Consider the following 25,324-nt stretch of genomic DNA (forward strand, 5'->3'; position numbering starts at 1 on the left):
TACCATACCAAACCTTTAATGGCATAATAGATTCAGATAAAAATACACAGAATATAAAAATTTAAACATTGGAGATAAAATCAAAATAAAACCGAGCTTACAGATACATTCAAACATGGTCAGAATTAAATTTAAGGATGTCAGCCAGAAATTTTGCCACGTCATCGGCATGAACATTGAAGTCACCCAGGATCAAAAGCCTCGGGTGCTCCAATGCCCATCCTGCTGCGGCCTCCATCAGGGATAGTAAGGCGCTGGCCGGTGCGTTAGGCGGTCGGTACACCAGCCAGATCGCCAACCCCTCCCCAACATCCCACGCCAGGCCGGCACATTCAATGCCCCTGATCTCCGGAGTCGGGAGGGCCCGGAAGGAGTAAGCCTCTCGAATGAACAGGGCCACCCCTCCCCCCCGCCCGCTAGTCCGCGACTGGTGAAAGACCGAGTATCCTGGGGGCGCCATCTGGGAGAGGGCTACAGTCTCCCCATCGCGGACCCAGGTCTCGGTCACGCATGCCAGGTCCATGTCCTGCTCAAGCATATCATACTGTTATCGGTATTCAAGAATATTGGGAAATACCAAAATGTTTTTGGTCTAATATACCCAAACCCCCCCTCAAAAAAATTCCCTTGTATGCCCCTAATTACAATGCAGACCATTGTAAAGGAAAAAGTCATAGTCCTATTGATAGTACAAGGGCTTCTATGAAGTCTACAAACTAGTTCATATCTTCCTTTCCAGCATTTCCTATACAATATCAGCTACAATTAAAAATGCATATATTTATAGTATATAGTATAATATATAGTATGTGCAGTGTATGTTCTTTGTATGCTGCAGGAGTCAACTTAAGAATCTGTCCAATAAGGCTGGAAAAACACCTGGCAATCCTTGCTTTTCACTGTAGATCCCAACATGTGCTGCTTCATAAAGTTTCTGTCAAGAGCTGCTTTCATAGGAAGAGCGGATAAGATACTGTACTATGAATGGCAACATAGCAAAATGTTCCTTTTGTGGACAAAATATTGGCTCCAACCTGTAGAGAACTGAAAAGGCAGGTGCTGTGCTATTTATGAAATTCTTTTCCTGGAGTAGCTGTGGAAAAAGCTGTTATGGCCATTTGATTTTTTTTTTTTAAAGAGTGAACTAGAAAAATGCACACTGAGTTAGAAAAATCCTGCAAGAAAAAATACCATTGACAGCAGTGCCTGTGTTCTAGAAAATGAACAGCTAGCAATGTGGCCTTTCAAAGAGTAAGAACTGAACTTTGGGATTTTTAGGAGTGAATCAAATAATGTTAGGGTATCAAAGCCTTGTGGTTGTGCAATGAAATATCTTTCAGACCTAAAATAGCAGGAATTTACTTCACTTACAGAGAGGGAGCACACAGTCTTGCACAGTACTTTTTAATTGGCTGGGAAGTATTTTCCTCTATTCCTAGACCTGGCATTATTGACCTAGGAAATTATATATAATAGGCTTCTGCTTTCCTGTCTGTCCCTAGGTGACTGTTTATTTAGCTAGAGAGGGCTGCTTGACAACAAAGGTCACATTTAAATGGTGGCAATGTGGTATCTTAAAGCAGTTGTAACAGGGCTAATGTTGTAACAAAATTGCATTAGCTTTTTGCATCCCACTGCACAGGCTCAGAAACGATCTGCCACCTTCTATATATGTTTGTGTGTGTGTAACATCTATAACAGGGCACTAATAATAAAGGATTGTATCTGAAACAGACAAGATTCAGGGGTATCACATTGAAGTGATTCCTTTTTTTGGTATATACAAAAATAAATAGGAATCTAAAAGTCCTTAGTTGCATGATGATATTGTAACTGCTCCCTCTTTATACAATAGGTTTGATATTTCTTTTGCCTCCCTGAATAGAAAGACATACTTTCCATTTTTTCTCCTCATCTTTTCAAGTATTTAAAAGGCTTGCCTCCAAAGGTCTTCAAAAGCTTCACTGCTTGGTTTACTACTAGGCCTCCTTTCTGCACTTGGTGTAACTGGAGAAACCTACTAAATAAACAGAGCACAGGTGCTAGGTTATTCAGGTGGGCTATTTTCTGTGAGGTATAATAATGAGGATGACTGAGCTGCAGGGAAGCTGTTTGAAGACCTTTTATTATATTTCATGCAGCAGACTGTAGTTCTGTTGTCAAGGAAACGGTTTCCTCTTCGTTCTTAACAGTTTTCATCTTATACTATGGTTGACTGCAAAAATGGAAAGACTGAAGGACCTTCAGATAATGCCCATAAGCATATATAATATAAAATTAATAATAATGCTGTATCCAAGGAACCTCAGTAACCCTACCTGATAATGTATTGTCCTCATGCTTTTCTCTGTGATGTAATGTGCCACTGAAACAAGTACTCAGAATATACAATAATTTAATCCCTATGTGTTTATTGCTATCTGACCTGGTTTAGTCTCATTTGACAACTTTAAGTAAATTCTACTGATCTCAGATGCTGCATCACACAGCTGTTTTTCAGTCAGGCAACCAAATCCATAAGCTACTAAGTGTGGAGTAAATTGGATAAAGTACCAGGGACCTGACACCTGACCCATCTCCCACTTGTGTATGCCAAATGCACTATTTTTTTGTATATTTGAGTGAACACCAGTGCATGCAAAATGATGGAAATGGAGAGCAACTGGATCATCTCCTGGATTTCAAAACTGTGTTTTCTGTGAAAAAATCTTTTAGTCTTTTAGTGAAAAAATTGTTTAGTGAAAAAATCTTTTAGCAATTAGACTTGTGCAAAAAATTCAGGTTCAGTTATATTGAACCCGAAGAATATTGGTATTTCCTGATATTCCTGTATCATAATACTGGTATGGTATTTGGATTGAGGAAATATTCAGGAAAGCAGAATTTGTTTTTTTACTTCATTATACACTATGGGGACCATTATAGTCAGTGGTCCCCAAAAATTATAATGGAGAACTGATTTGGGCAGGGCTTTTTTGGTAGAAATAGCCTAGTAGGGACTCATTTACATATTAGGCCACACCCCCTGGTATCACCATTGTTTCACACAGGATTTTTTTGTAGAAAAAGCCCAGCAGGAATTCATTTGCATATTAGGCCACACACCCCTGACACCAAGCCAGTCGGAACTGTGTTTCTGTGCATTCCTGCTAAAAAAAGTCCTGAATTTGGGGGTATCTGGGGCTCTAGGGGGACTGTTTTTTGAGGTAGAGGCACCAAATTTGCAGCATAGCTACTAGTGCTTTTCCTCAAACTTCACCCAGTTTAACAAAGATTCCAATTCTATGGGCTCCCTAAAAAGGTGTCCCCATCCTGCTTTGATTTTAATGGAGAGGGAAAGGTATTTAAAGAGATCACAGTCCATTTAAATGCTTTCTCCAAGCCACATAGCTTCACAGTTTGGAGAACTCCATAGGCCTCTGAAGTTCACTCACAGTAGAGCTGCACAGCTTGGAGAAAGACATTTAAAAGGACCACAATCCTTTTAAATGCCCTTTCAGTTTGTCTATCTGGTGGTACCAAATATCCCAAATATTTTTGGGGAGCTTGGCCATTTTGGATAGATAAATGATATCCAAAATCTATATTCAGCTGAATAAATAGCTGTAAAATACTGATAAGGCATTTTCTGGGTATTTTTTTGGCTTGGATCTAGCCAAACACACACCCCTAATACAGTTATCATAATACTATAAAAGTGCATTTCACTACAAGTTTGTGTATGTTTTTAGATCCTTGGAAAGTACTTTTACTGAGAATATGGGCAATAAATATTTTAATTCATAAAATATGCCTGCTTGATTTGAAATTTGTTAGGGTAATTTTGTAGGCTGACTATTATCCCATAGCTTCCATGGAGAAAGAGATAATCTGAAACATGATGGACCTTGGAGGAACTATTCTTAGGTGTTTATATGAGAGGCTTCAATAAATTTAACATTTTAGCAATAAACCATAACTTATGACTGTTCCGGCATTTTCTTTCCATTTTCAAGATTTATGCCACCCACAAAACCCTCAATGGGGCCAACATCCCTCTTTGAAAATTATAAAGCTGTTTTGGTTTTAATTTAACAGGCTGAAGTTGTTGGCAGTTGCTCCCATTCTGGGCTTAGTATCAATATGCTCACAACAAACAGGATGATTGTAGTAACTAGAAGGTTATGGATTCTCATAAGACAGAGCTAAATTTATCCTTCAGTCTTTTTAACTACATAGATGTTGAGAGAGCTGCATAGACAGGCCTTAATTATTACAGATATGCACATATGGTTTGGTGGTGCTTTATTTTTGCTTTTTTTTTTTTTTACTATTTTTGACAATATGGATGTAAATGTTTCAAGAGTTTCTTTAGCTTGATATATTACATGATGTTTTCTAAAGCAGAATAAAGACAAAAGATTATGTGGGTTGCATCTGGTGCACTTTACCTTTTGAAATATATATATGAGGCCACTGCACAAGTGAATATGAATAGATTGTATGAAATACCTTCCCTTCAGTAAATGGGACAAATTGTGAGTTGGTAGGTGACATCCTACAATTCACACTGTCCTTTAGATAAACCATAACTATTGAAAAAATTCTGCAGTACCTGATGTACTGGCAGGTGCTAGAAATATACTCTCTCAAGTATTTGCCTTGAGTTGTTCAATAAATTTATTTTAGAGGTGCTAATATTTCATATCAACTACTTAGTAGTTCAGTTCTTTCCTAATATGTGCAGATGGAAGCATTCACTAATATATTCCAGGTATCTGTTGGATGCTCACTACCCAGTCATCTACCCTATCTGTTTTGATGGGTAAAGATTCAATGGGTAAAGATTTTGATGGGTAAAGACTATACATAAAGATAAACTCTGAAATACTGGGGCAATCACAGGTTGAGAGAAGACAAAAAGTAGGTTTTATACCTACTTTTCTCTACCTTGAGGAATCTCAAAGTGGTTTATAATAGCATTTTCTTCTTTTCACAACAAGCACCTTGTGAGGTAAGTGGGGGTGAGAAGGTTCTGAGAGGATTGTGACTGGCCCAAGGTCACCCAGCAGATTTCATGTGGGAGAATGGGGGGGGGGGAGAGAAATCAAACTTGGTTCTCCAGATTAGAGTCAGCCACTCTTAACCACTACACCATGCTAGCTCTTGTAGGCATATGACTTTAACACCTGAAAAGAAGAAAGTATTTCAGGGATGAATGTAAGAAAATACCCCTAATATTCAGAACATCGTAGTCACCCGCCTGGTTGCCAGGGTGCCTGGAGACTGAACTCACTCACATCTTCTAGGAGAACGTGGATCTGGCTGCCAGACTGAAAAGGACTTATGAGTACTAACAGCCACCGCGTCTCTGGAGGAGTGCTAGCCAGAAGAACGGATGGTTTCCCCTCGCTTTATGCGAACACCATCTCTATCATTGGAGCAGATAGCTAGGAGCTATCCAGGCCATGCAGTTTTCAGCCCTGACCATAGAATCCACTTTAGGAGGCTAACACTAGCTATCTTCTAGCAGTGCCAAGACTCCATTTCAGTGAAGAGGGAGGCTCACGTACGCAACAGATGTCACCCATCCATGAGGCCATCAAGCTTATCTAGACGTGGACCCTGCTGGACCACCTAAGCCTTTGTCCAATGGAACTAAGGACAAAGACTGGTGTCAAGAAGAACACTGAAGAGGAGGAAGACCATCTTCAGCGAGCCAAGTTCCTTTGTATAAACCGGATGTTACCTTAGGTAGTAATTTGGCCATCTATTGTCACATTTTTTGATAAGTTTAACAATCTTAAGCTCCCCTCCACCCAGTGATTTCCCCCATTCTTCTCCCCAATGGTCATCCTGGAGCATCTGCACCCTGGTCCATTGTTACCTGGAGAGCCAATCAGGTAACCAGGACCCAAGCTTGTTCATTGGTCAGTTATGGGCATCCAATTGGGAGCCACCAGTTAACTTTCTATTGACTACTGCAGCCCTTATGGTCACTGCAGAGCCTCCCCTTTTCTGAGGTCATGTACCAGCTGACCACCTGTCATCCACCCCTGTGCCTCCCATCCCCTAAGGCTCAAGGTAGTCTATATAACCTGTAACCCAACTCCCCACATGTGTGTTCATCTAGCAGTACCCCAGTTCCGCTGTCTAGATCCATCTCCGATTTCTGATCAGTTGAGGGTCCTATTTCCCCCGCCCTCTTTCATCGCCATTGGAGCCTTCCTTGAAGACTACGATCGGTAATTATCACCCTGTTTGTCTATCCATGTGTTGTCTATATATCTCTCTCTATTTTTCCTAGGACTGTATGTATGTTTCTTGAGCACATTGCCTTGTATGTATGCCTATATTTTTCTGGAATAAATTTTAATTGTTTTACTTAATTGGAGTCCTTGGTAAATTTAAGCATTAATTTCTGGACATGGATCCTGTATACATAGATAAAAGATCCTTATTAAGCCAGGTGCTCATCTGACAATTCCCCATCCTCGTTTTGAGGGCATTTTGGCTTACATGAAACAATAGAAGTCTAACTGTCTTCAAAACTGCAATAACAGGGATCAACTTTAAACCATGTCAAACAACAGACCTGCATTTGAGCACAAGCTATTTCTGCAGTAATTGAACCCTTCTGAGCCTGCCTCGGCGGGGAGGGTGGAGTATAAATAAAAATTTATTATTATTATTTTTCATTTAGATGTGCATATTTCATCTGTGCTGCTAATATGTCCTTTACTGACTATTTGAATAAGCCAGAAAGTAAGAAGGATTTTTTAAAAAAGAAAATGTAATTTTATTTTAGACATTTATAAAATGCACAGAGCCAAACTCTCTCTCTCTCTCGGCTTGGCTTCGCGAACGAAGATTTAAGAAGGGTGCAATAGTCCACGTTTGCTGCAGGCTCGCTGGTGGCTGACAAGACCAATATGGGACAGGCAGGTCTGGCCACAGCGGCTGCAGGGAAAAGTCTGATTTAGGGTTGGTCCTGTAGCAGTGCGATTCTTCCTCAATCTCCTTTTGTCCTCAAGACCAGCTATGCGTGCGTTCTCAAAGGAAGAGACAGCCTGGTGGATGGTGTGCCTCCATGCTTTGCGATCTGAGGCTAGGTCAGACCACTGGCGATGGTTGATGTGACAGGTGCTAAGGAATTTCTTCAAGGAGTCCTTGTACCTCTTCTTTGGTGCCCCTCTATTTCGATGGCCAGTGGAGAGTTCGCCATACAGGGCAATCTTGGGAAGGCGGTGGTTTTCCATCCTAGAAATATGCCCTGCCCAGCGCAGCTGCGTCTTCAACAGCAGTGCCTCAATGCTGGTAACCTCCGCCCGCTTGAGGACTTCAGTGTTGGTCACAAAGTCACTCCAGTGGATGTTGAGGATGGTGCGAAGGCAGCGCTGATGAAAGCGCTCAAGGAGTCGCAGGTGATGACGGTATAAAACCCATGATTCGATAAAACCAAGAGTCAAACTATTGTTAAATCTATAGAACAGAAAGTCCTATGATAAAGTCACACTGGAAGCAATAATTATCAGTGGAGGCTGGTGGCTAGTGGGGCTGGTAGGACAGAGGGCAAGGTAGCAAACACAGGGCACAGCCAGAACACAGTAACTCTGATTTCCTTCTTATTCTTGCCCCTTCAATGCTTAGAATGCAAAAGTACCATAATCAGTAGATATCATTTAAATAAAATTAAGAAGAATCTTTTAATTTGGTTCAGTAGGTTCATATGCTGTCATACCTGATAATTTTAAGTGAAAAATCATGTGTCTTCTACCACCCCTTCTAACCAGACCTCTCCATATCCTCCTTATGACCACTAGGTAATTTCCCCGTTACATTTCTTTCTAAATTTTGTAGTTAATTTCTTTTCTACACATAATAATACCTCTCTGTGTGTGTGTGTGTGTGTATGTGTGTTAATTGCTGTTAATTTACTTCCAATTTAACAGTGATCCAATAAATTAATGACCTCCAAAACATCCTAGCATTAACAGCCTTGTTCAAGTCTTGCAAACTGAGAGCAGTGGCTTTCTTGATTGAGTCAATTCATCTCATGTTGGGTCTTCCTCTTATTCTGATGCTTTCAACTTTTCCTAGCATCATTGTCTTTTCCAGTTACTCTTGTCTTCTCATAACATAAACTATGATAAATTCAGTAATTTTATCTTAAGATAGTTCAGGCTTCATTTTTTTTTGCTTGATTTGTTGATTTGGTGGTCCACAGTATCTGCAAAATTCTCCTCCAACTCCACAGTTCAAAGGAATCAACTTTGTTCCTGTCAGTTTTCTTCATTGTCCAACTTTCATGTCCACATATGATAATGGGAAATACTATAGCATGAATTGTCTTGCTCTTGGTTGCCAGTCACAAATCCTTACATTTAAGAATTTTTTTCTTAGCTCCTTCATGACTGCCCTTCCCAGTCTCAGTTTCCTTCTGACTTCTTAGTTGCAGTCTCCCTTTTGGTTGATGATGGAGCCAAGGAATAGAAAATTTGAAAAATTTCAATTTCTTCATTGTCAACCTTACAGTTGTATAATTCCCCAGTGGCTACTCTTGTCTTCTTGATGTTCAGTTGTACTCTTGCTTTGGCACTTTCTGCTTTAACCTTCATTAGGAGTTTCAAATCTTCTCTTTTTTCTTCCATTAATAGTAACTAGAAGGTTGCCAATGCTCTCTATTCACCAATCCTGTAACTCCCTGCACTCACTGAATAGTAAATAAGTGGTTCTGTCTCCTGCCGAAAGAAATGCAGCAATACCAAGTGAAGTAATAGCAATAGTGATAATCTTTCTGGGATGAAATATATCCAAAATTAGATTTATAACAAACATCAAATCCTGCCCTTCTCCCCAGCGGGGACTCAAAGCAGCCTTGTAGTAAAACTGTAGGAGATTGCTGTCATTTCCGGGACTTTATATAACAATCCTCCTTTTGCACCTGGTTTGCCTTCCAGACCTTGATGCTTTTAGGAGACATTTGTATTCCTTTTCCCCTTTCCCTTTAAGTGCTGGGGTTTTGGAGTGTGTTTTATTATACTTTTAAAGTTAAAGCTTTATTATATTTTTAAAGCTATGGGAGTAGAGGATAAGTAGGCTTGCCAGTCTCCAGGTCTGGGGGTGGGAATCCTCTGGTTTTGCAGGCTCCTCCCTGCCACCAGCCAGGAAGCCCCGCCCCAACAGCCACAATGTGCCTTTAGATCTCAGACTAGCAAACTGCTTGTGTTTTGGAAAGTATGTGTGTGCCTTTAAATCTCAACGAGATTGAAGCTCATGTGGGTGGGGTGAGCAGGCAGAGCCATGTGTGTGAGAGAGGAAGAGAGAACCCAGCCCCTCTGTTTATTTTGCATTCCTTTCAGAAGGTGTTTATATAGTGAGAGGGTTAGTAAAGAGTTAACAAGAAACTGATTATGGGACAGACAAAAACTCCTCCCCCTAGACCTCTCTCTCCTTAAGTTGGCTGAAATACAGCAGAGAGTTAAATCCACCAACTCTGGTGAGTAAAACTATCTATACCAGGGGTGTTGAACTCATTTGTTATGAGGGATGGATCTGACATAAATGAAACCTTGTCGGACCGGGCCATGTGTGTCATAAAATGTAATGCCAGGTAGCAGAGATATAAACTTTATTAAGGACACACACAAACACAATTTTTTTTTAAAAAAACTTAAAATAACTTTAAAAGATAAGCACTCTTGCAATATTTTGTTTAACAGTTTATGGTAACTGACACCTCTTGCTCTGAATTATTGCATCAAAAACTGGAGACAATGTCTGTGCTGTAGCAGTCTTGAGCATACTGTTCAGGTGTGTGTCTGTAAGTTGCAAACCTACTTTGTATTTATTGACATTTATTGCAGAAATCTCATGGTCAATGCTTGGAGCCTAAGACCTTTTGTACATAAGTTGCTTCATGCGCTGGTCAGCCAATGGAGAAAACAAAAGCTTTGCTCTGTAGCCCCTGTAGCAGGCCTGACAAAGCAAGCTGTGATGCAGAAGGAAGCAAGAGAGATAGAAGGAAGCAGATGACAGTGAGTTGCTTGCAGGCCTGATAGGAGCCCTCCGGGGGCCTGATCTGACCTTCAGGCTGCATGTTTGGCACCCCAGACCTATACCATTGTCATGCCTGCCCCTGACCCAGCCCCTGCTAGCTCAGAGCAGGCACCTTTAACAGCCCTGGACGTAAGTCCCGAAGAAGCAAGCCGGCAGCAGGAGCCACCTGGAACTGATCAGGCCACGCCGGGCCCCAGCTCATCCCCTCCGGAATCACCGCCACCTGTTAGCCGGCTCCGTGAAAGGAGACGACAGGAGATACGAAGCAGAAGAAGTGAGGCACGCATGCGGGGGAGAAGAGATCTAAGCCCGGCATACTAATGAGTTAACAAGCCAGCACAGTATATATGTAACCTTGGCCCTAGGGCAAACTGTGCTGGCAACGAACGATCCTACTGGGACGTGACCACGCTCTGCACCCTCTTGCTTGCTGAAGGAACCCGTGTACTCCTGACCCGGCTTGAACCTTGGACTTGCAACTCTGGACTTCGACTTTGCTTTGTGGACTGGCTTAGGTATTTTGGACTGTGTTTGGCTTTGCTTTCTCTGGCTTCCGACCCTCTGCATTCCTACTACTACGCTCTCTGTTTCCTCCTTCGGCCGGACTGATTTATGGTGTCGACTAATTGGACTGTGTACGATCACCCCTGTGCTAACCCCCCCCCCCCAGCCGGCTGCGAGAGTCCTGGCCAGCTGCCGGGACGTTGGCAGCCGTCGTTCCTTATCTGAAGACTCGAGCCCTGACAACCATTGCCCCAGGGAGATTACAAAAATGTGGGCATGCAAACAGTGTTTATTTTGGCTGCTTTGTTAGTGTGTGTGTTTTCACTTTAATTTAGTGAAAGTGCAGCTACTGAGGAACAAAAACAAAAAAGAGGATGAGGAAATGACTTTTCAGGGGAACTGCTCTGCTGTTTTATTTATTTATTTGGAATGGGAACGTCTCCCAGCTCCACCCCAAAAGTCCCTAGATATTAACTGAGTTGGACCTGGCAACTCCCAGGACAAGAGCATAGTCTTTAAATCTAAACAGCTGAATCCTGGGAGGATCTGTGATGCATTTTCTCCATCAAGTTCAGCAATGTATAATGAAACCATGAATGTAATCATTGTATGCCAGGTAATATATATAAGTCTAGGAAACAGTTGTAATAGTAAACCTCAGCAGAGATCACTGCCGGTCCAGAGGATGTTCAGTGCATTGGTCACCTGGGTTGGCAGTGACTGCCCACTGTTGATTCTCCAGGGAGCTCCTGAATGCTGTGTTTTCTTTTTCTTTCTGTGATTGCCTGCTGGCTTGCTAATAAAGTATTCAAGAACTTACCACTGCACTTGTGTGCCTGTTGCCTCCAAATCTGCTTAAGGGGAAGAGAACCACTGCCTTTTGGCAATGGATTTGGTGTCATAAGCAGGATTTTGTAGTGTTAAAGTAGGAAGAGGAAAAATGTGTCTTTCCTTAAGCAAGATTCCCTAGAAAGCACCAAACTTCTTCTTTATTGTGTTGTTTTGTTTCAATTAAAAATACTTAAAATGGGGGGAAAGTTAGGGTCATGTAGGTGCCAGGGCTACCAAGGAATGAGTGCTTCTGCTACATATGCCCTATCCAACTTGCTTTATATATATTACTAGGCAGGGCTTTTATTGTAGCAGGAGCTCCTTTGCATATTAGGCCACACCCACCTGATGTAGCCAATCCTCCAAGAGCTTACAGATCTCTTCTTACAGGGCCTATGTAAGCTCCAAGAGGATTGGCTACATCAGGTGGGTGTGGCCTAATATGCAAAGGAGTTCCCACTACAAAAGAAGCCTTGTTATTAGGCATTGAGAAAAGGTGAAAAAGGAGGGAGCAGACAGCCACTATGTGTCCCTTATTAATCCTTTACACAGCAGAATTAATGGCTGTGGCTGTTACTGTTTGTGCCAGTGGGAATCCATTGAGATTTGATGATTGTGTTCTTAAGATCTTATCGGCAAGTACCATCAATGGAAGGAGATACGTGCTTGATGTAAAAGAAAAAGAAGACATCCACATGGAAAACACCTTGAATTTAGCATGGCATCCTGTAGTGCTAGCTGTTATGATAGTGCTTTTGCTAATATGTACTGAAGGTAAAGATTCAAACTCTGATACACAACAGAGAGAATTGGGACAGAGTGTAGCAGAGCTGCAGAAGACTGTTGACATTTCCAGGAGTTATGTAGAAAACAGCAATTCTCCTTTTATGTTGAATTTCCCTCACAGACCTGCAGGCATTTGTTTTCTTTTCCACCTTTCCCTTCATATGTTGGGGCTTGGGAGTGTGTTGTTTATACTTTTGAACTTATGGGAGTGGAAGTAATGACAGCATAGTTACCAAAGCTAATCAGCCAACCCTAGCAGGGCCTGTGATGTATCATCCCTGTCAAGGTCATCAGTGTATAAATAAAATCACAGGTGTAATCTATGTATATCAGCTAATACCAAGTTTGGGGAACAGTGGTAAGACTGCGCAGGATGAGGTTGGGGAAGGTGCTGCTCATTGGCCAGTTTCAGGAGTGCCATCTGCCATTGATTCTCTAGGAGGCTCCTGACAGCTGAAAGGCATAAGCATTGATGTATTTTCTTTCTTGTAATTGTCTGTTGGCTAGTTAATAAAGCCTTCAGCTCTCAACTTGTGTGCCTCTTGCCTCTGAATCTGTTTAGGGGAGAAAGAACCATTGCCTTTTGGCAATATTAACTTGATTTGATTTATTGGATTTATATCCCACCCTCCATACCAAAGCAGGCTCAGGGTGGGTCACAATACATAATAAAATACAATAAAAACATTTACATTAAGAACATTAAAATTAAACAATTTTAATGTTCATTAAAGAAGAACAAGAAGATATTGGATTTATATCCCACCCTCCACTCCGAAGAGTCTCAGAGCAGCTCACAATCTCCTTTACCTTCCTCCCCCACAACAGACACCCTGTGAGGTGGGTGGGGCTGGAGAGGGCTCTCACAGCAGCTGCCCTTTCAAGGACAACCTCTGCCAGAGTTATGGCTGACCCAAGGCCATTCCAGCAGGTGCAAGTGGAGGAGTAGGGAATCAAACCCGGTTCTCCCAGATAAGAGTCCGCACACTTAACCACTACACCAAACTGGCTCTAAAATTAATAAAATTAAGCAATTTTAATGTTTATTAAAATTAATGTTTATTAAAATTAAACAATTTAGAATAATTTGGATCTAATTACAGTGTAGTTTAAAGATGGCATTCAGTTGTACTTCCATTGTTCTCCTCCATGTTATCCCTGTGAAGTAGCTTAGGCTGAAAATGTATGGCTGGCCCAAGGTCACCCAGCAAGCTTCTTTGGCACAAGTGGGATTTGAGCCTGGGTCTCCTAGATCCTAGTCAAATACTCTAGCCACTATACCACACTGGCTGTGATAGCTCAGGGAAGTATTCTCACTTTCTTAAACTCACTTTCTTTTGTAAAGCAAGAGGATATATTTTATCCTCGTGGTCTGTGCTGTCTTTCTCCCTAGTACGGACGCAAAGTGGTTCACATAATTCTTCTGTCCTCCATTGTATCCTCACTACAACAACCTTACTTGTATACTTGTGTAAAGAACTCTACCATCTTGTGGGCAGATGACAGACCATTATTACTACTATACCATAAATACACATGATGTTCTGCAGACATAAGAAATATTTAAAGTCAGGCTTTTACCCCCAAAATCTTACAATCTAAATACAGGCAGTGATAGAGAAAGTGGGGAAAGGAATAGAAGAAAAGCTGGAATAAATAGAATGGAATAAATAAATGGAATAAAATCATGTATGTAAAATCTTAATAACACAATCATCCAATGAAGATTTGGGATTTTAGATTAGGTCTGCCTTGGTTGAAACTTTGGCACATTTTCATAGGTTTTGTTGGACTGCAAAATATTGACAAATATTATAATAAAGGGCTTCATGTTCATCTTCAGAAATGTGGGTTTTTTAAAGAAAATAAATCAATGCAGTGCATGGAAACAGTTCAGATTTCAGTATGTTTATAAGAAAGTGAAAACCATTTATAAACATGGCACAGACTGTGAAGGGTTAATGCCTCATACAGTCAAAGAGCCTTTGAGTGACAGGCTGCTCAAATGGATTTCATTTGATAGCCTTTATTGAGAAGAAAGAGTTTGGAATTGACTGCTGAAGAGAATTCAGTTTACTACTGACTGAGGACTGGAAAGGTTGGCAATAGCAAGGAGGAGTGGGAGTATCACTGAATACCCCCATTTGGGCAGAACTTCTAGTTTAGAGAAGGAATTTCCTGTCCAGTTGAAAAGGGCGATAGCAAAGAATGGAGTGATGCCTGGTTTGTTAAGAGAAGTATTTTTGATACTTGGTAGTATCCTGCCTTCTGCCTTCAGTTAAAATAAGAACATAAGAGAAGCCATGTTGGATCAGGCCAATGCCCCATCCAGTTCAACACTCTGTCACACAGTGGCCAAAAAACCCCAAGTGCCATCAGGAGGTCCACCAGTGGATAGCCGTGCTAATCTGAAGCAGCAGAACAAAGTTTGAGTCCATTCCAATGGTACGTTTAAGACCAACAATGTTTTATTCAAGTTATGAGCTGTTGTGTGCGAGCAGACCTCTTTAGATGCAGTAAAACATAATTCCCTCAACCATTACCTTAATCTTAAAGTTTGTTCCAACTCTCACAGGCAAACACGTGGTCAGTGGATGCCTGCTTGCATACCTCAGCTTACCCTGGACACAGCATCCCAAAGAAAGCCCACACCTTCTTGTTGCAAAGAGATTTTATCATCTCTCTTTCCCCTCTCACTTGACCCCAGCCAGCCTAGGTCAAGGAAGCTTTTCTGTCATCTCTATAAAATTTCTTCCTCAATTCTCTCTAGAATATAACACCCCCAATTCTCTGTTCCCTACCTGAAGAAGGAGAAAGAGAAGGGGGAAGCTTGGTCATCCCATTGTTTAAGTTCATTAAAATTTGTATGAAGGTGGGCTGAGGTAAACCTGTTTTCTGCCCAGAGGAAGAAAAAAAGCTGTTAAAGCACAAAGTGGAGGCTTTGCTCCTTGCCAGTCTCCCAGGAGAACATGCATTTTGTTATGTACCAGTCTGAGAGACGCGAGTCGGGCAACATAGTTTATTGCATGGTACAAACACGAGGTAAGAGGGAGAACACGCGGGCCGGGTCCCGCATATATACAGCTCCGGAACTATTCACCCTGCTGGCCAGTCCAATGCTGGCCAGCCGTATTTCCCGCCACTCACTGTGATTGGCGGATGACCAGCGCTCTTCGCGGAGGCATCTGGTTGTCGCCTTTGCCTCCGCGGCTTTGGCGGACTAACGCTTTATCGATGGTACGTTATAACGAAATGGTCGCGCTGTCTTGAATGATGGCGTTCTACGAACGCCATACACTACACTCCTCCCCCCTTAGTTAGTAACATAGTCCTGGAGGTAGGCGGGAGGCCGGCGCTCTCGAGTCGAACGTCGGGGGGTGGCCTGCGGAGTCGTGGTGGCTTCGGGCCCCGGCGTCTCCTCGGGAGCCTGAGCATCCGAGGGTTGCTGGCCGAGTTCGGGGGCTTGGTTTGGCCCTGCGGGAGGGGGCAGCGTCATGGATGGCGGCAGAGTTGTGGTAGGCACCTCGGGTTGGGCTGCCCCCCTTGTTTCTGTGGGTGCTTTGGGTAGGGTCCTGCGGCGCATCTGGTCGATGTGCCGGCATAGGATCTGGCCCCCCTCAGTGGATACTTCATAGTGACTGGAGCCCACGACCCGTAGCACCCGCCCAGCCACCCACTCGGGTCCTGAGGCGTAGTTGCGGGCGAACACTGGATCCCTCGCGGACCTCTGGATCCCTCTGGATCCCTCGCGGACCTCTGGGGACCCTCGTGTGTCAGAGGCTCGGTCGGGGTGTAGTCTGTCTAGCCTTGTGGTGAGCTTGCGCCCCATGAGGAGCTCTGCTGGACTGATCCCAGTGACAGGGTTTGGGATGACCCTGTTGTCGAATAGGAATGCGGCCAGCCTGTGATCCCAGTCGCCCTGCACGATCCTGCCCAGGGCCTCTTTGGTGGTGCGGACCATCCGCTCGGCTTGGCCGTTGGTGGCGGGGTGAAAGGGGGCCGACCTGATGTGCCTTATGAGGTACCTCTGTAGGAAGGCCTGGAACTCTCCCGAGGTGAAGGCGGCCCCGTTGTCCGAGACCAGGGTGTCTGGGATGCCGTGGGTGCACAGGACCCGGCGCAGGGCTCGGATGGCGGCTGCTGAGGAGGTGGATGCTACAGGGAGGACCTCTAACCATTTTGTGTAGGCGTCCACGATTATAAGGAATATCTGCCCCTGGAACGGCCCCGCGAAGTCTATGTGGAGCCTGGACCAGGGTTTCCTTGTGGTTTCCCACCTTGTGGCCGGGGCGCTGGGTGGGTCCGGCCGCGATTCCTGGCACGCACTGCATCTCCGGACCCAGTCCTCTATTTCTCCGTCCATCCCCGGCCACCACACATAGCTCCTGGCTAGGGCCTTCATCCTCACAATGCCCGGGTGCGTTTCATGTAGTGATGCAAGGACCCTTTTCTGAAGGGGAGGGGGAACCACCACCCGGCTCCCCCATAGCAGGCACCCCTTGTGGGCCGCGAGTTCCTTCCGCCTCATTTTGTACGGTTTGAACTCTCCCCCCAGGTCCCTCTCTGGCCACCCCCTCACCACCCAGTCGAGCACCCTCGCTAGGGTTTTGTCTTTCCCTGTGGCCTTTGCCACTTCGGCAGCGTGTATGGGCTGGTCAGGGAGTGCCTCTATGGACATCACCTGGTGGGCTGGTGCTGGGTCGGGCCCCGTGTCTGGCAGCGGTAAACGACTGAGTGCATCGGCGTGGCCCATCGCCTTGCCCGCCCTGTGTACCAGTGTGTAGGTGTATGAATTTAGGAATTGGTTCCATCTCAACACCCTCTGGGACAAGATTTGGGGGGTTTGACGGTCTGGGGCTAGCAGACCCAAGAGAGGCTTGTGGTCGGTCGCTATCGTGAACTTGCGACCGTACAAATAATCGTTAAATTTGTGAACCCCTGCTACGATCGCCAGGGCTTCCTTGTCTATTTGAGCGTAATTACGCTCCGCTGACGTTAAGGTGCGGGAATAGTAGGCGACCGGTACCTCCCGGCCGTCCGATAGTTGGTGCCCCAGAACAGCGCCCACCCCGTACGGCGATGCATCGCATGTCAGAATGACCGGAAGGCGCTCGTCGAAGTGGTGAAGCACCGCGTTAGAGACCAGGACGTCCTTCACTGCCTGGAACGCAGCGGCTTGCTTCTTCCCCCACACCCAAGGAGCTTTTTTGTCCAGTAACCAGTGTAGGGGTTCCGCGATGGCCGCTTTGTGGGGTATGAACGTGTGATAAAAGTTGAGCACCCCCAGGAAGCTCTGTAGCTCCGCTTTACACGTGGGGGCCGGGGCTTGTACGATGGCCCTGGTTTTCTCCTCGGTCGGGTGGATTCCCTCTGCGTCCACGGCGAATCCTAGGAACTCCACCCGCGGTACCCCCAGCAAACACTTCTCCCTCTTCACCTTAAGTCCAGCGGTTTGGAAACGACGGAGCACCTCCCTGAGACGGTTGCTGAACTCCTCAGGGTTCGGGGCGGCGATTAAAATGTCGTCGAAAAAGGGCTGGACTCCTGGGATCCCTTTGAGGAGAGCGTCCATTATACTCTGGAAGATCCCCGGAGCTACGCTGACCCCAAACTGTAGCCGGTTCACCTTGAACGCCCCCCTATGGGTCACAATCGTCTGTGCCTCGGCCGTTTTGGTGTCCACCGGAAGCTGCTGGTAGGCTTGTGCCAAGTCCAGCTTCCCGAAAATTTTGGACCCCGCAAGGGCGGCCAGGACGTGGCTGACAACCGGCACTGGGTAGGGATTAACCTGGAGCGCCTTGTTGATTGTGCACTTGTAGTCGGCACAAATCCTCACGTCCCCATTCAGTTTGACCGGAGTCACTATGGGGGTTTCCCACATGGCGTAATCGACCGGCTCTAGGACCCCTTGTGCTACTAGGCGGTCCAGCTCAGCCTCGATTTTTGGTTTTAGGGCGAAGGGGACTCTCCTTGCCTTAAGCCGGGTTGGTCTGACCGTAGTGTCGAGCGGCAGGGAGATGGCCGGGCCCTTGTAGCTACGCAACGACCCGTCAAAAACCTCTGGGAATTCTCGGCACACCTCCCCGAACCCACCGGCTATGGCCGTTTTGACACCTCAACTCTGATTCCTAAGGGGCCGAACCACGTGAGGCCCAGCAAGGTCGCCAGTGGTCGCTTGACTACCAGGATATCTAGCGGGCCTCTGAAGGACCCTCGCTCCACGTGCACCCTCGCCCACCCCGCGATCTGGACCGGGTTTTTCTGAAAGTCCCGCAGTACAAAGTCGGCCGGCCGCAGCTGTCCTTTGTAGCCGGGGTGTAACTGCCTCAGGGTCTCCTCCGCAATTATGGAGATGGAGGAGCCCGAGTCCACCTCCATGAGGCAGGGGGCCCCCTCTATGCGGACCGACACCTTAATCTTGTTGGGGGTGGCCAGGGGCAGGTTCAGTACCTGTAGCGTGGTGGAGGCCGTGGAGTGGGACTCGGCGGCCTCGTGGTGCGTGGTTGGCCGCGGGCGGTGGGACTTGGCTCGGCAAGCCCGCGCTATGTGACCGGTCTTCCCGCAGCTCCTGCAGTCCCAGGTCCTGTACTTGCAGTCCCGCCGGTCGTGGGGGTCGCCGCAACTGGCGCAGTTCACTCCTTCGTTGTTGCGTTGGTTCGATCTTTCGTTCGCCCGGGGCCGCTGTGGGGCTCGGGAGGCTGGTCTTGTAGAGTGGTGCAGCTGGAGCGCTTCTCCTTCGTCCTGGTGATGGGGGTCCAGCTCCTCGTGGTGGACGGCTTCCGACTTGGCCCTGGGGAACGTCCGGGAGGCGCGCTCGAAGGCCACGGCCTCGCTGAAGGCGCCCTGAAGCGTGAGCTCTTCCTTTGCGAAGAGCTTTTGCTGGAGCCTCTCGTCGCGGAGGCCCCAAGCGAACCGGTCGGCCAAGGTCTCTTCCAAATTCGGGAAGTTGCAGCTTCCGGCGATCTGGCGCAGGGCGGCCAGGTAGTCTGCAGCGGATTCTCCCTGGGCCTGCTCCCTCTTGTGGAAGAGGAACCGTCGGGCCACCCGCGACGGCTGCGGCAGGAAATGGCCTGTGAGGAGGCGGACGACCTCCGTGTACGTTTTCTCCGTGAGGCGGGCGGGCGCCGAGAGACCCTTTGCGATCTCGAAGGTGGCGGCCCCGCAGACGCTCAGGAGCACGTCCCGCTTCATGCCGTCCTCGGTTACTCGATTCGCCCTCAGGTAGCAATCGACCCTCTCCGAATAGGATTCCCATCCCTCGGGATTCGTGTGGTCGAAAGCTTCGATGTGACCGGTGTTCCTGCTGGGACTGGCCATGGCGGCGGTCGTTGCGAAGTAGTGATTCAGCGATGAAGCGACGGGACGACGGGTTGCCCGTGAGTCTCCTTCGTAGCCCTTGCCGAAGGGCTAAGATCCCATCCTCGTCGCCACTGTTATGTACCAGTCTGAGAGACGCGAGTCGGGCAACATAGTTTATTGCATGGTACAAACACGAGGTAAGAGGGAGAACACGCGGGCCGGGTCCCGCATATATACAGCTCCGGAACTATTCACCCTGCTGGCCAGTCCAATGCTGGCCAGCCGTATTTCCCGCCACTCACTGTGATTGGCGGATGACCAGCGCTCTTCGCGGAGGCATCTGGTTGTCGCCTTTGCCTCCGCGGCTTTGGCGGACTAACGCTTTATCGATGGTACGTTATAACGAAATGGTCGCGCTGTCTTGAATGATGGCGTTCTACGAACGCCATACACTACACATTTCTTCACAAGTTGGAAACCACTTGATAGTACATAACACACACCACTTTTTTAAAAAAAGGTTTCTGTTGTGTATGTGGAATAATGATGCTTTTACTTATGTTCCTGCCTAGCTCATATGCAGCCTTTAGGCTGGAGCTTGGGGACTTGGGAACAATGGGCAGTAGGATCCAAATCCCTGCTGCCCTGCTCCAATCACGGGCCCCCTGCTGGTTTAAATGATCCAATGGTGTCCTGGCATGGGAGCCTTGAACTGTATATAGTTGGTCCCATTGGCCCAGTAAGGCAGTCTTCTTCTAGTTCAGCCATTACCATGCTGTAACTAATAGAGAGCGCTATGATCACTGCCATCTCGTCTCCTTCTTGCATTGAACCCACTATATTATAGTTTCTATGCAATTTATTACCTATTTAGGCCTCTCTGCAGACTCCTCCAAACCCTGCATTTGCCAGCCAACCTATAACAACAGCAGTTCTAGTTCCTAGCTTTGAGTAAGTCATAGTCACCATCAGGGCTGGTGCTAGGCTTTCTGGCACACTAGCAAATCATCCACTAGCACACACACACACACCCATTATTAAAAAAAATACAGGGAAACTGAAGAGTGCCAAACTTGAAACTTTTCACATTTTTAATTTACTGATTTTTAATTTTAATTTTTTTCAAAAAAAATGTGATGTTATAAAACAAAATGTGAGAATAAGTGCTTGCTGGTAATGTCAGGAAGGAGGGTGGCAGATAGGATGAGGTGGGAGGCCAAGTCACACACTGGGGAGGGAGGGTGGCTTGGCTTTGTTGAGGGCAGCTTGGTGATGAGAGAGGACAAGGTGACAGTGGTCAGGAGCCAGAGTCATGCATCAGGGAGGGGATGCCCAGTAGTACCCCCTAGGCCAGATGGCGCCCTAGGTGACTGCCTACTTTGCCTACTCCCACACACCAGCCCTACTCACCACCTGTTTTCCCTCCCTCCTTCCATTGTTACTAAGTAGGCCAGCATACAGCATAGCACCAGTTGTTACAGAGCAAATATCAGTAGGGTGGAGAAGGAAGACATTTAAATCAGAAGAGATTAAAGATGAGACATTGAAAATAGGCAGCTATAAAAAGCTGTAACATTCTAACAAAGCTCGAGCAACACAAAGAGAGAGCAGACAATAGAATAAGCTACCTGCAGTGATGAACCAAGTGCCATCCATACTTCAAGCGAAGTACAGAAAGTGGTAATGCTTTTCCTTTAAAGAGCACCTAAACACTTCCCAAGATGGCTTGAATGGAGGTTCATATCTTCTATACATGCTGTCAAGGACACAGGACATTTCTCAAGGTTTTTCTTCATCTCAGTTAAGTGAGAGTACAATGAGTAATCATGAAGTAGGAGAATGTAATCCAAATTGAGACATCAAATAATGCATTTCTTCTTTAACAACCTTGAAGATGGATTCAGGTGGGTAGCCATGTTGGTCTGAAGCAACAGAACGAAGTTAGAGTCCAGTGGTCTTGAAGGTGCCACTGGACTCTAATATTAATTTGAGAACATGACTCACTCTCCTCCTTACACTGTAACTAGTTACAGCCTAACAAGTCAAAAGACCAAGCTTTTTTATTCCAATCCCTCCTTGGTTAACAAGTGAAAAAGCAAATCATATAAACCCCCAAATCTCCTGCTTGGCTCCTGTTGTTGTTGCCACTTCCAAAGCAATGGGACATGCAGTTCAAAGCGCTAGTGATTACCTTGAGATCCCTTTCCAATCTAGGACTGCCTCTGCATAGCCATCACTTTTCCTCCAAATGAATCTTTTTTACCAGTCCATCTATCACTTGTTAGTTCTTCTTCAACAAAATGAAATTACCCCTCCCCCCATTTTTGCCTTTATCACTTTAATGATCTTTTGTAGTTAGGAGGAGATCACTTCTTGTTCAGCCTTTAGAAAAGTTTGTAACATGGCCCTTTTTCAATTTGGATTGAATTCAGGTGTTTGTTTAATGCTGAGGCTTTGGGATACTAATGAGGGTTGTGTTTCATGTAATTACTTTGATTTTTAAGCAATTTTAATTTTGTTTTGGTGTGTTGCATTGTTTTGATACTTTATGACTCCCGTTCCTCTGACTTGTATTAAGCTTTTGCGAGAAAGGCATGAGGAAAATATATTAAATAAATCAGGGACAAATTCTGGAATTGTTCAAATTTTGGAACTTGGATTTTTTTTGGGGGGGGGGTGGAGTAGTGGATTGCCAGGCAAAATTCTAATTAAGAAGGGGAATTTGCCCACTATCAATCAGGGTTAACATTAGACAATATTAAAATATACAAGAAAACAACACAAAATAATTTTAAAAACCTAATTATCTAATATAAACAGATTAAAAAATGAGATTTTGATGAACTTCATAATAATATATAAAATAGATACAACAGATAATTAAGTTAAATTGCTGTACAGTGAAATGTTGTACAGTTGAGAAATTCTGCAGTAGAAAAATATTTTTTTGGAAAAGTGGAGGATAAGTAACAGGATATCAATTACATACTCTGAATATATTGTATTATTAAAAAGTTTGCTTGTTTTGTGCCACTTAAAAAGTGATACTAATAGCCAAGGGGGTTTTTTGAGCAGAAACACACAGGAACACAGTTTCAGCTGGCTTGGTGTCAGGGGGTGTGACCTAATATGCAAATGAGTTCCTGCTGGACTTTTTCTACAAAAAAGCTCTGCTAATAGCTAATTATCTAACCTGTATATCAAAGTCTGAAGGACAAATCATATCATTATCTGAAGGAGAACATGATTAAGTTTCCTGTCTGGCTGTCCTTTTTGGCATTATTTTGGAGATGTGCTTTGTTTGAAAGACTATTCAAGACCATCAAAAAGAACAGATTATTCTCATCCATCTTCAGCAAAGTTATCAACAATATTACTTTGCTTCTTATTTTGTGTGTATATGCATGTGTGTATTCATCATCATTTTCTCTCAATAAAAATCTTTTTTGTTCAAAAAAATCACTCAATATTTTAAATATGTGCCCTCATACAAACATCTAACCAACATAGAACAAAACACAATTTTTTAAAAATGCATGTATTACAGAAACTTTTAGTGAATAGATTTTCAAAAATATCCAGTTGTAAGCACTGTAGTCTTTAGACATGGTAATGGAATAGGATAGTTCTCCATTGACATTTCTCACACCATAATAAAAAAGAAGCTAAACTGTAAGAATTCCATTAGATTCTCCATAAAATTAATGAACATGTTATTCATGTTTCTTTCATGACTGTAAAGTTTTATTTACATAGCTGGCAATCTGGAATCACCATGCTAAGTGGTAAGTAATGTTCCGCTGGGCCTATGGTTGCGGCAGGGGGCATCCTATTATTCCATCATTTGGCCTTCCTTGTGGTGACATCATGCTTTCTTACAGTTTCTTACAGTGCTACCCTATTGTTATTACCATGGTTTAAGGTGGGCCTACAACTGGTTATTGATATGCTGTGTCCTGTTCACTGGTGGTGCTTTTTATTTATTGTTTTACTGTTAATTTTAATTTGGTGTTTTAACTTTGTTATGTAAGTTTTTATTGTTATTTTTATATGTTGTGATCCGCCTTGAGCCCATTTACAGAAAAAGGCGGAATATAAGCCTACTAAATAAATAAATAAAATAATCTGTACCATATCAGCAGTGAGGCAAAAAACATAATGTGTGGTGTAGGAATTGATACAAACTGGGAAAATGTGGTTCAATTTGTGGTTCATAGATCCAAAAACCAGACCATGAATCAAATCACATCTGAACATGAATGGCTTCATATGAACTAAACCAGTTTGTTAAGTTTGTGATGTGGCAGAATCCCCCCCTGGTGTGCTAGAGAATTCAAACCCACAGGGGACTGCCAACTGATTGTTCTCTACTTGTCTACCAAGTTTAGTGAGGATTGGTCTTAAGGTATCTGAGTTATAGCCCTCCAAAGAAGATGCCCCCAGGAAAGTGCTTTTGGGGGGATGTCAGGTGCAGCTGCAAGAATATATAGCACAAACTCTGTACAAGCTAGAGGCATCAAACTCACAACAAACCTCCCCAGAATGCTCCCCTACATGCCCTCCAAATTATGTGCAGACTGAATTTGAGGTGTGTGTGTGTGTTCAAGTTATGTCCCCAAGGAAGGTGCCTCCAGGAAAGTGCTTTTTGGGAAATGCTGAAGACACTCAGCTTTATCTGTGGCTGGATGGATGGCAGGACTCTGCCCCAGGTGCTTTGGACAGGGCATTAGGGGCTGTGACTGGATAGTTACAGCAGAGTTGGCTAAAATTAAATCCAGTGAAGACAAAGGTCTTGTACTTGAGCCATGGGGACATGGGATCAGGAATCCATCTCCCAACACTTGTGGGGGGCACTGTTGACACCAGTGCCAAGGGTGAGGGACCTCGGGGTGATCCTGGATGCCTCACTTTCTATAGAGGCCCAGTTCACCACTGCTACCATGCTAGCCTTTTATCATCTCCACCATGTTGGGTAGCTGGTTCTGTATCTCACCTCCCAGGACTTAGCTACAGTGATTCATGAAATGGTTACTTCCAGAATGGATTATTGCAACTTGCTCTATGTTAAAGGGGCTGCCCTTTAACCTGATCCAGAAACTTCAGCTAGTGCAAAATGCAGCAGTGTGCTTGCTTATGGTGATGTCTGTGCAGGCAAGCATTTGGCCAGTGCTATGCCAACTGCATTGGCTGCCAATTGATTACCAGATCTGATTCAAAGTTATGGTACTGACCTTTAAAGCTCTCTGTGGCCAGGGACCAGAATAGCTATGGGACCCATCTCTCTTTGTATATGTCCCAGAGAGCCTTGCACTCTGCATATCAAAATTTCCTGTTAATTTTCATCCCCAAAGATATCCACTTACTTAGCATCAACCAGGGCCAGGGCCTTTTCTACTATGGTCCCAGCCTCATGGAATGTGTTTCCCAATTGAGATCAGGGTCCTGTGGGGCTTGTTACAGTTCCTCAGAGCCTTTAAAATAGAGCTATTCCACTAGGTCTTTGTTTGAGGTGATGGATGCTCAACCATATTAGCTTCCCCTCCTTATAGCACTTGCCTCAGTGCCCTCCTATGTTCTTCTGTTTCAAGAGTGTCAACAGGGGACTGTAGTATAATACGGTGCTATTAATTATCATCTGATTAACATCTTGCAGGAGGCACTATGGACTGACTTGAAGCTTTTTATTTGGCCTTTTCAACTATATGGGTTTGGTTTTTAAACTTATTTTAGATTGATAGGACAGGATATAAGTCTAATAAATAAATATTGATAGGAATAAATTTGGATTCTTCATTATGGTGTATATATTCTTTGAAATGTAACATATACTTTTTAAAAAACATTTTATTCTGTGATTCATACCTTT

General features: G+C 44.6%; 1 protein-coding gene across 1 annotated transcript in view; it reads right to left on the reverse strand.

Moving 5' to 3' along the window:
• LOC132569104 (uncharacterized protein K02A2.6-like) overlaps nt 1-25,324 on the reverse strand; it is an 87,564-nt gene that overhangs the window by 27,993 nt on the left and 34,247 nt on the right. The window contains exons 2-3 of the mRNA XM_060235285.1: nt 17,027-18,130; nt 15,950-16,693 (exon numbers count right to left, since the gene is read on the reverse strand). Coding sequence (XP_060091268.1) covers nt 15,950-16,693; nt 17,027-18,130 — 1,848 coding nt within the window. The remainder of the gene's footprint in view (nt 1-15,949; nt 16,694-17,026; nt 18,131-25,324) is intronic.

Source organism: Heteronotia binoei, chromosome 3 (genome assembly GCF_032191835.1).
Source record: "Heteronotia binoei isolate CCM8104 ecotype False Entrance Well chromosome 3, APGP_CSIRO_Hbin_v1, whole genome shotgun sequence".
Classification (NCBI taxonomy): domain Eukaryota; kingdom Metazoa; phylum Chordata; class Lepidosauria; order Squamata; family Gekkonidae; genus Heteronotia; species Heteronotia binoei.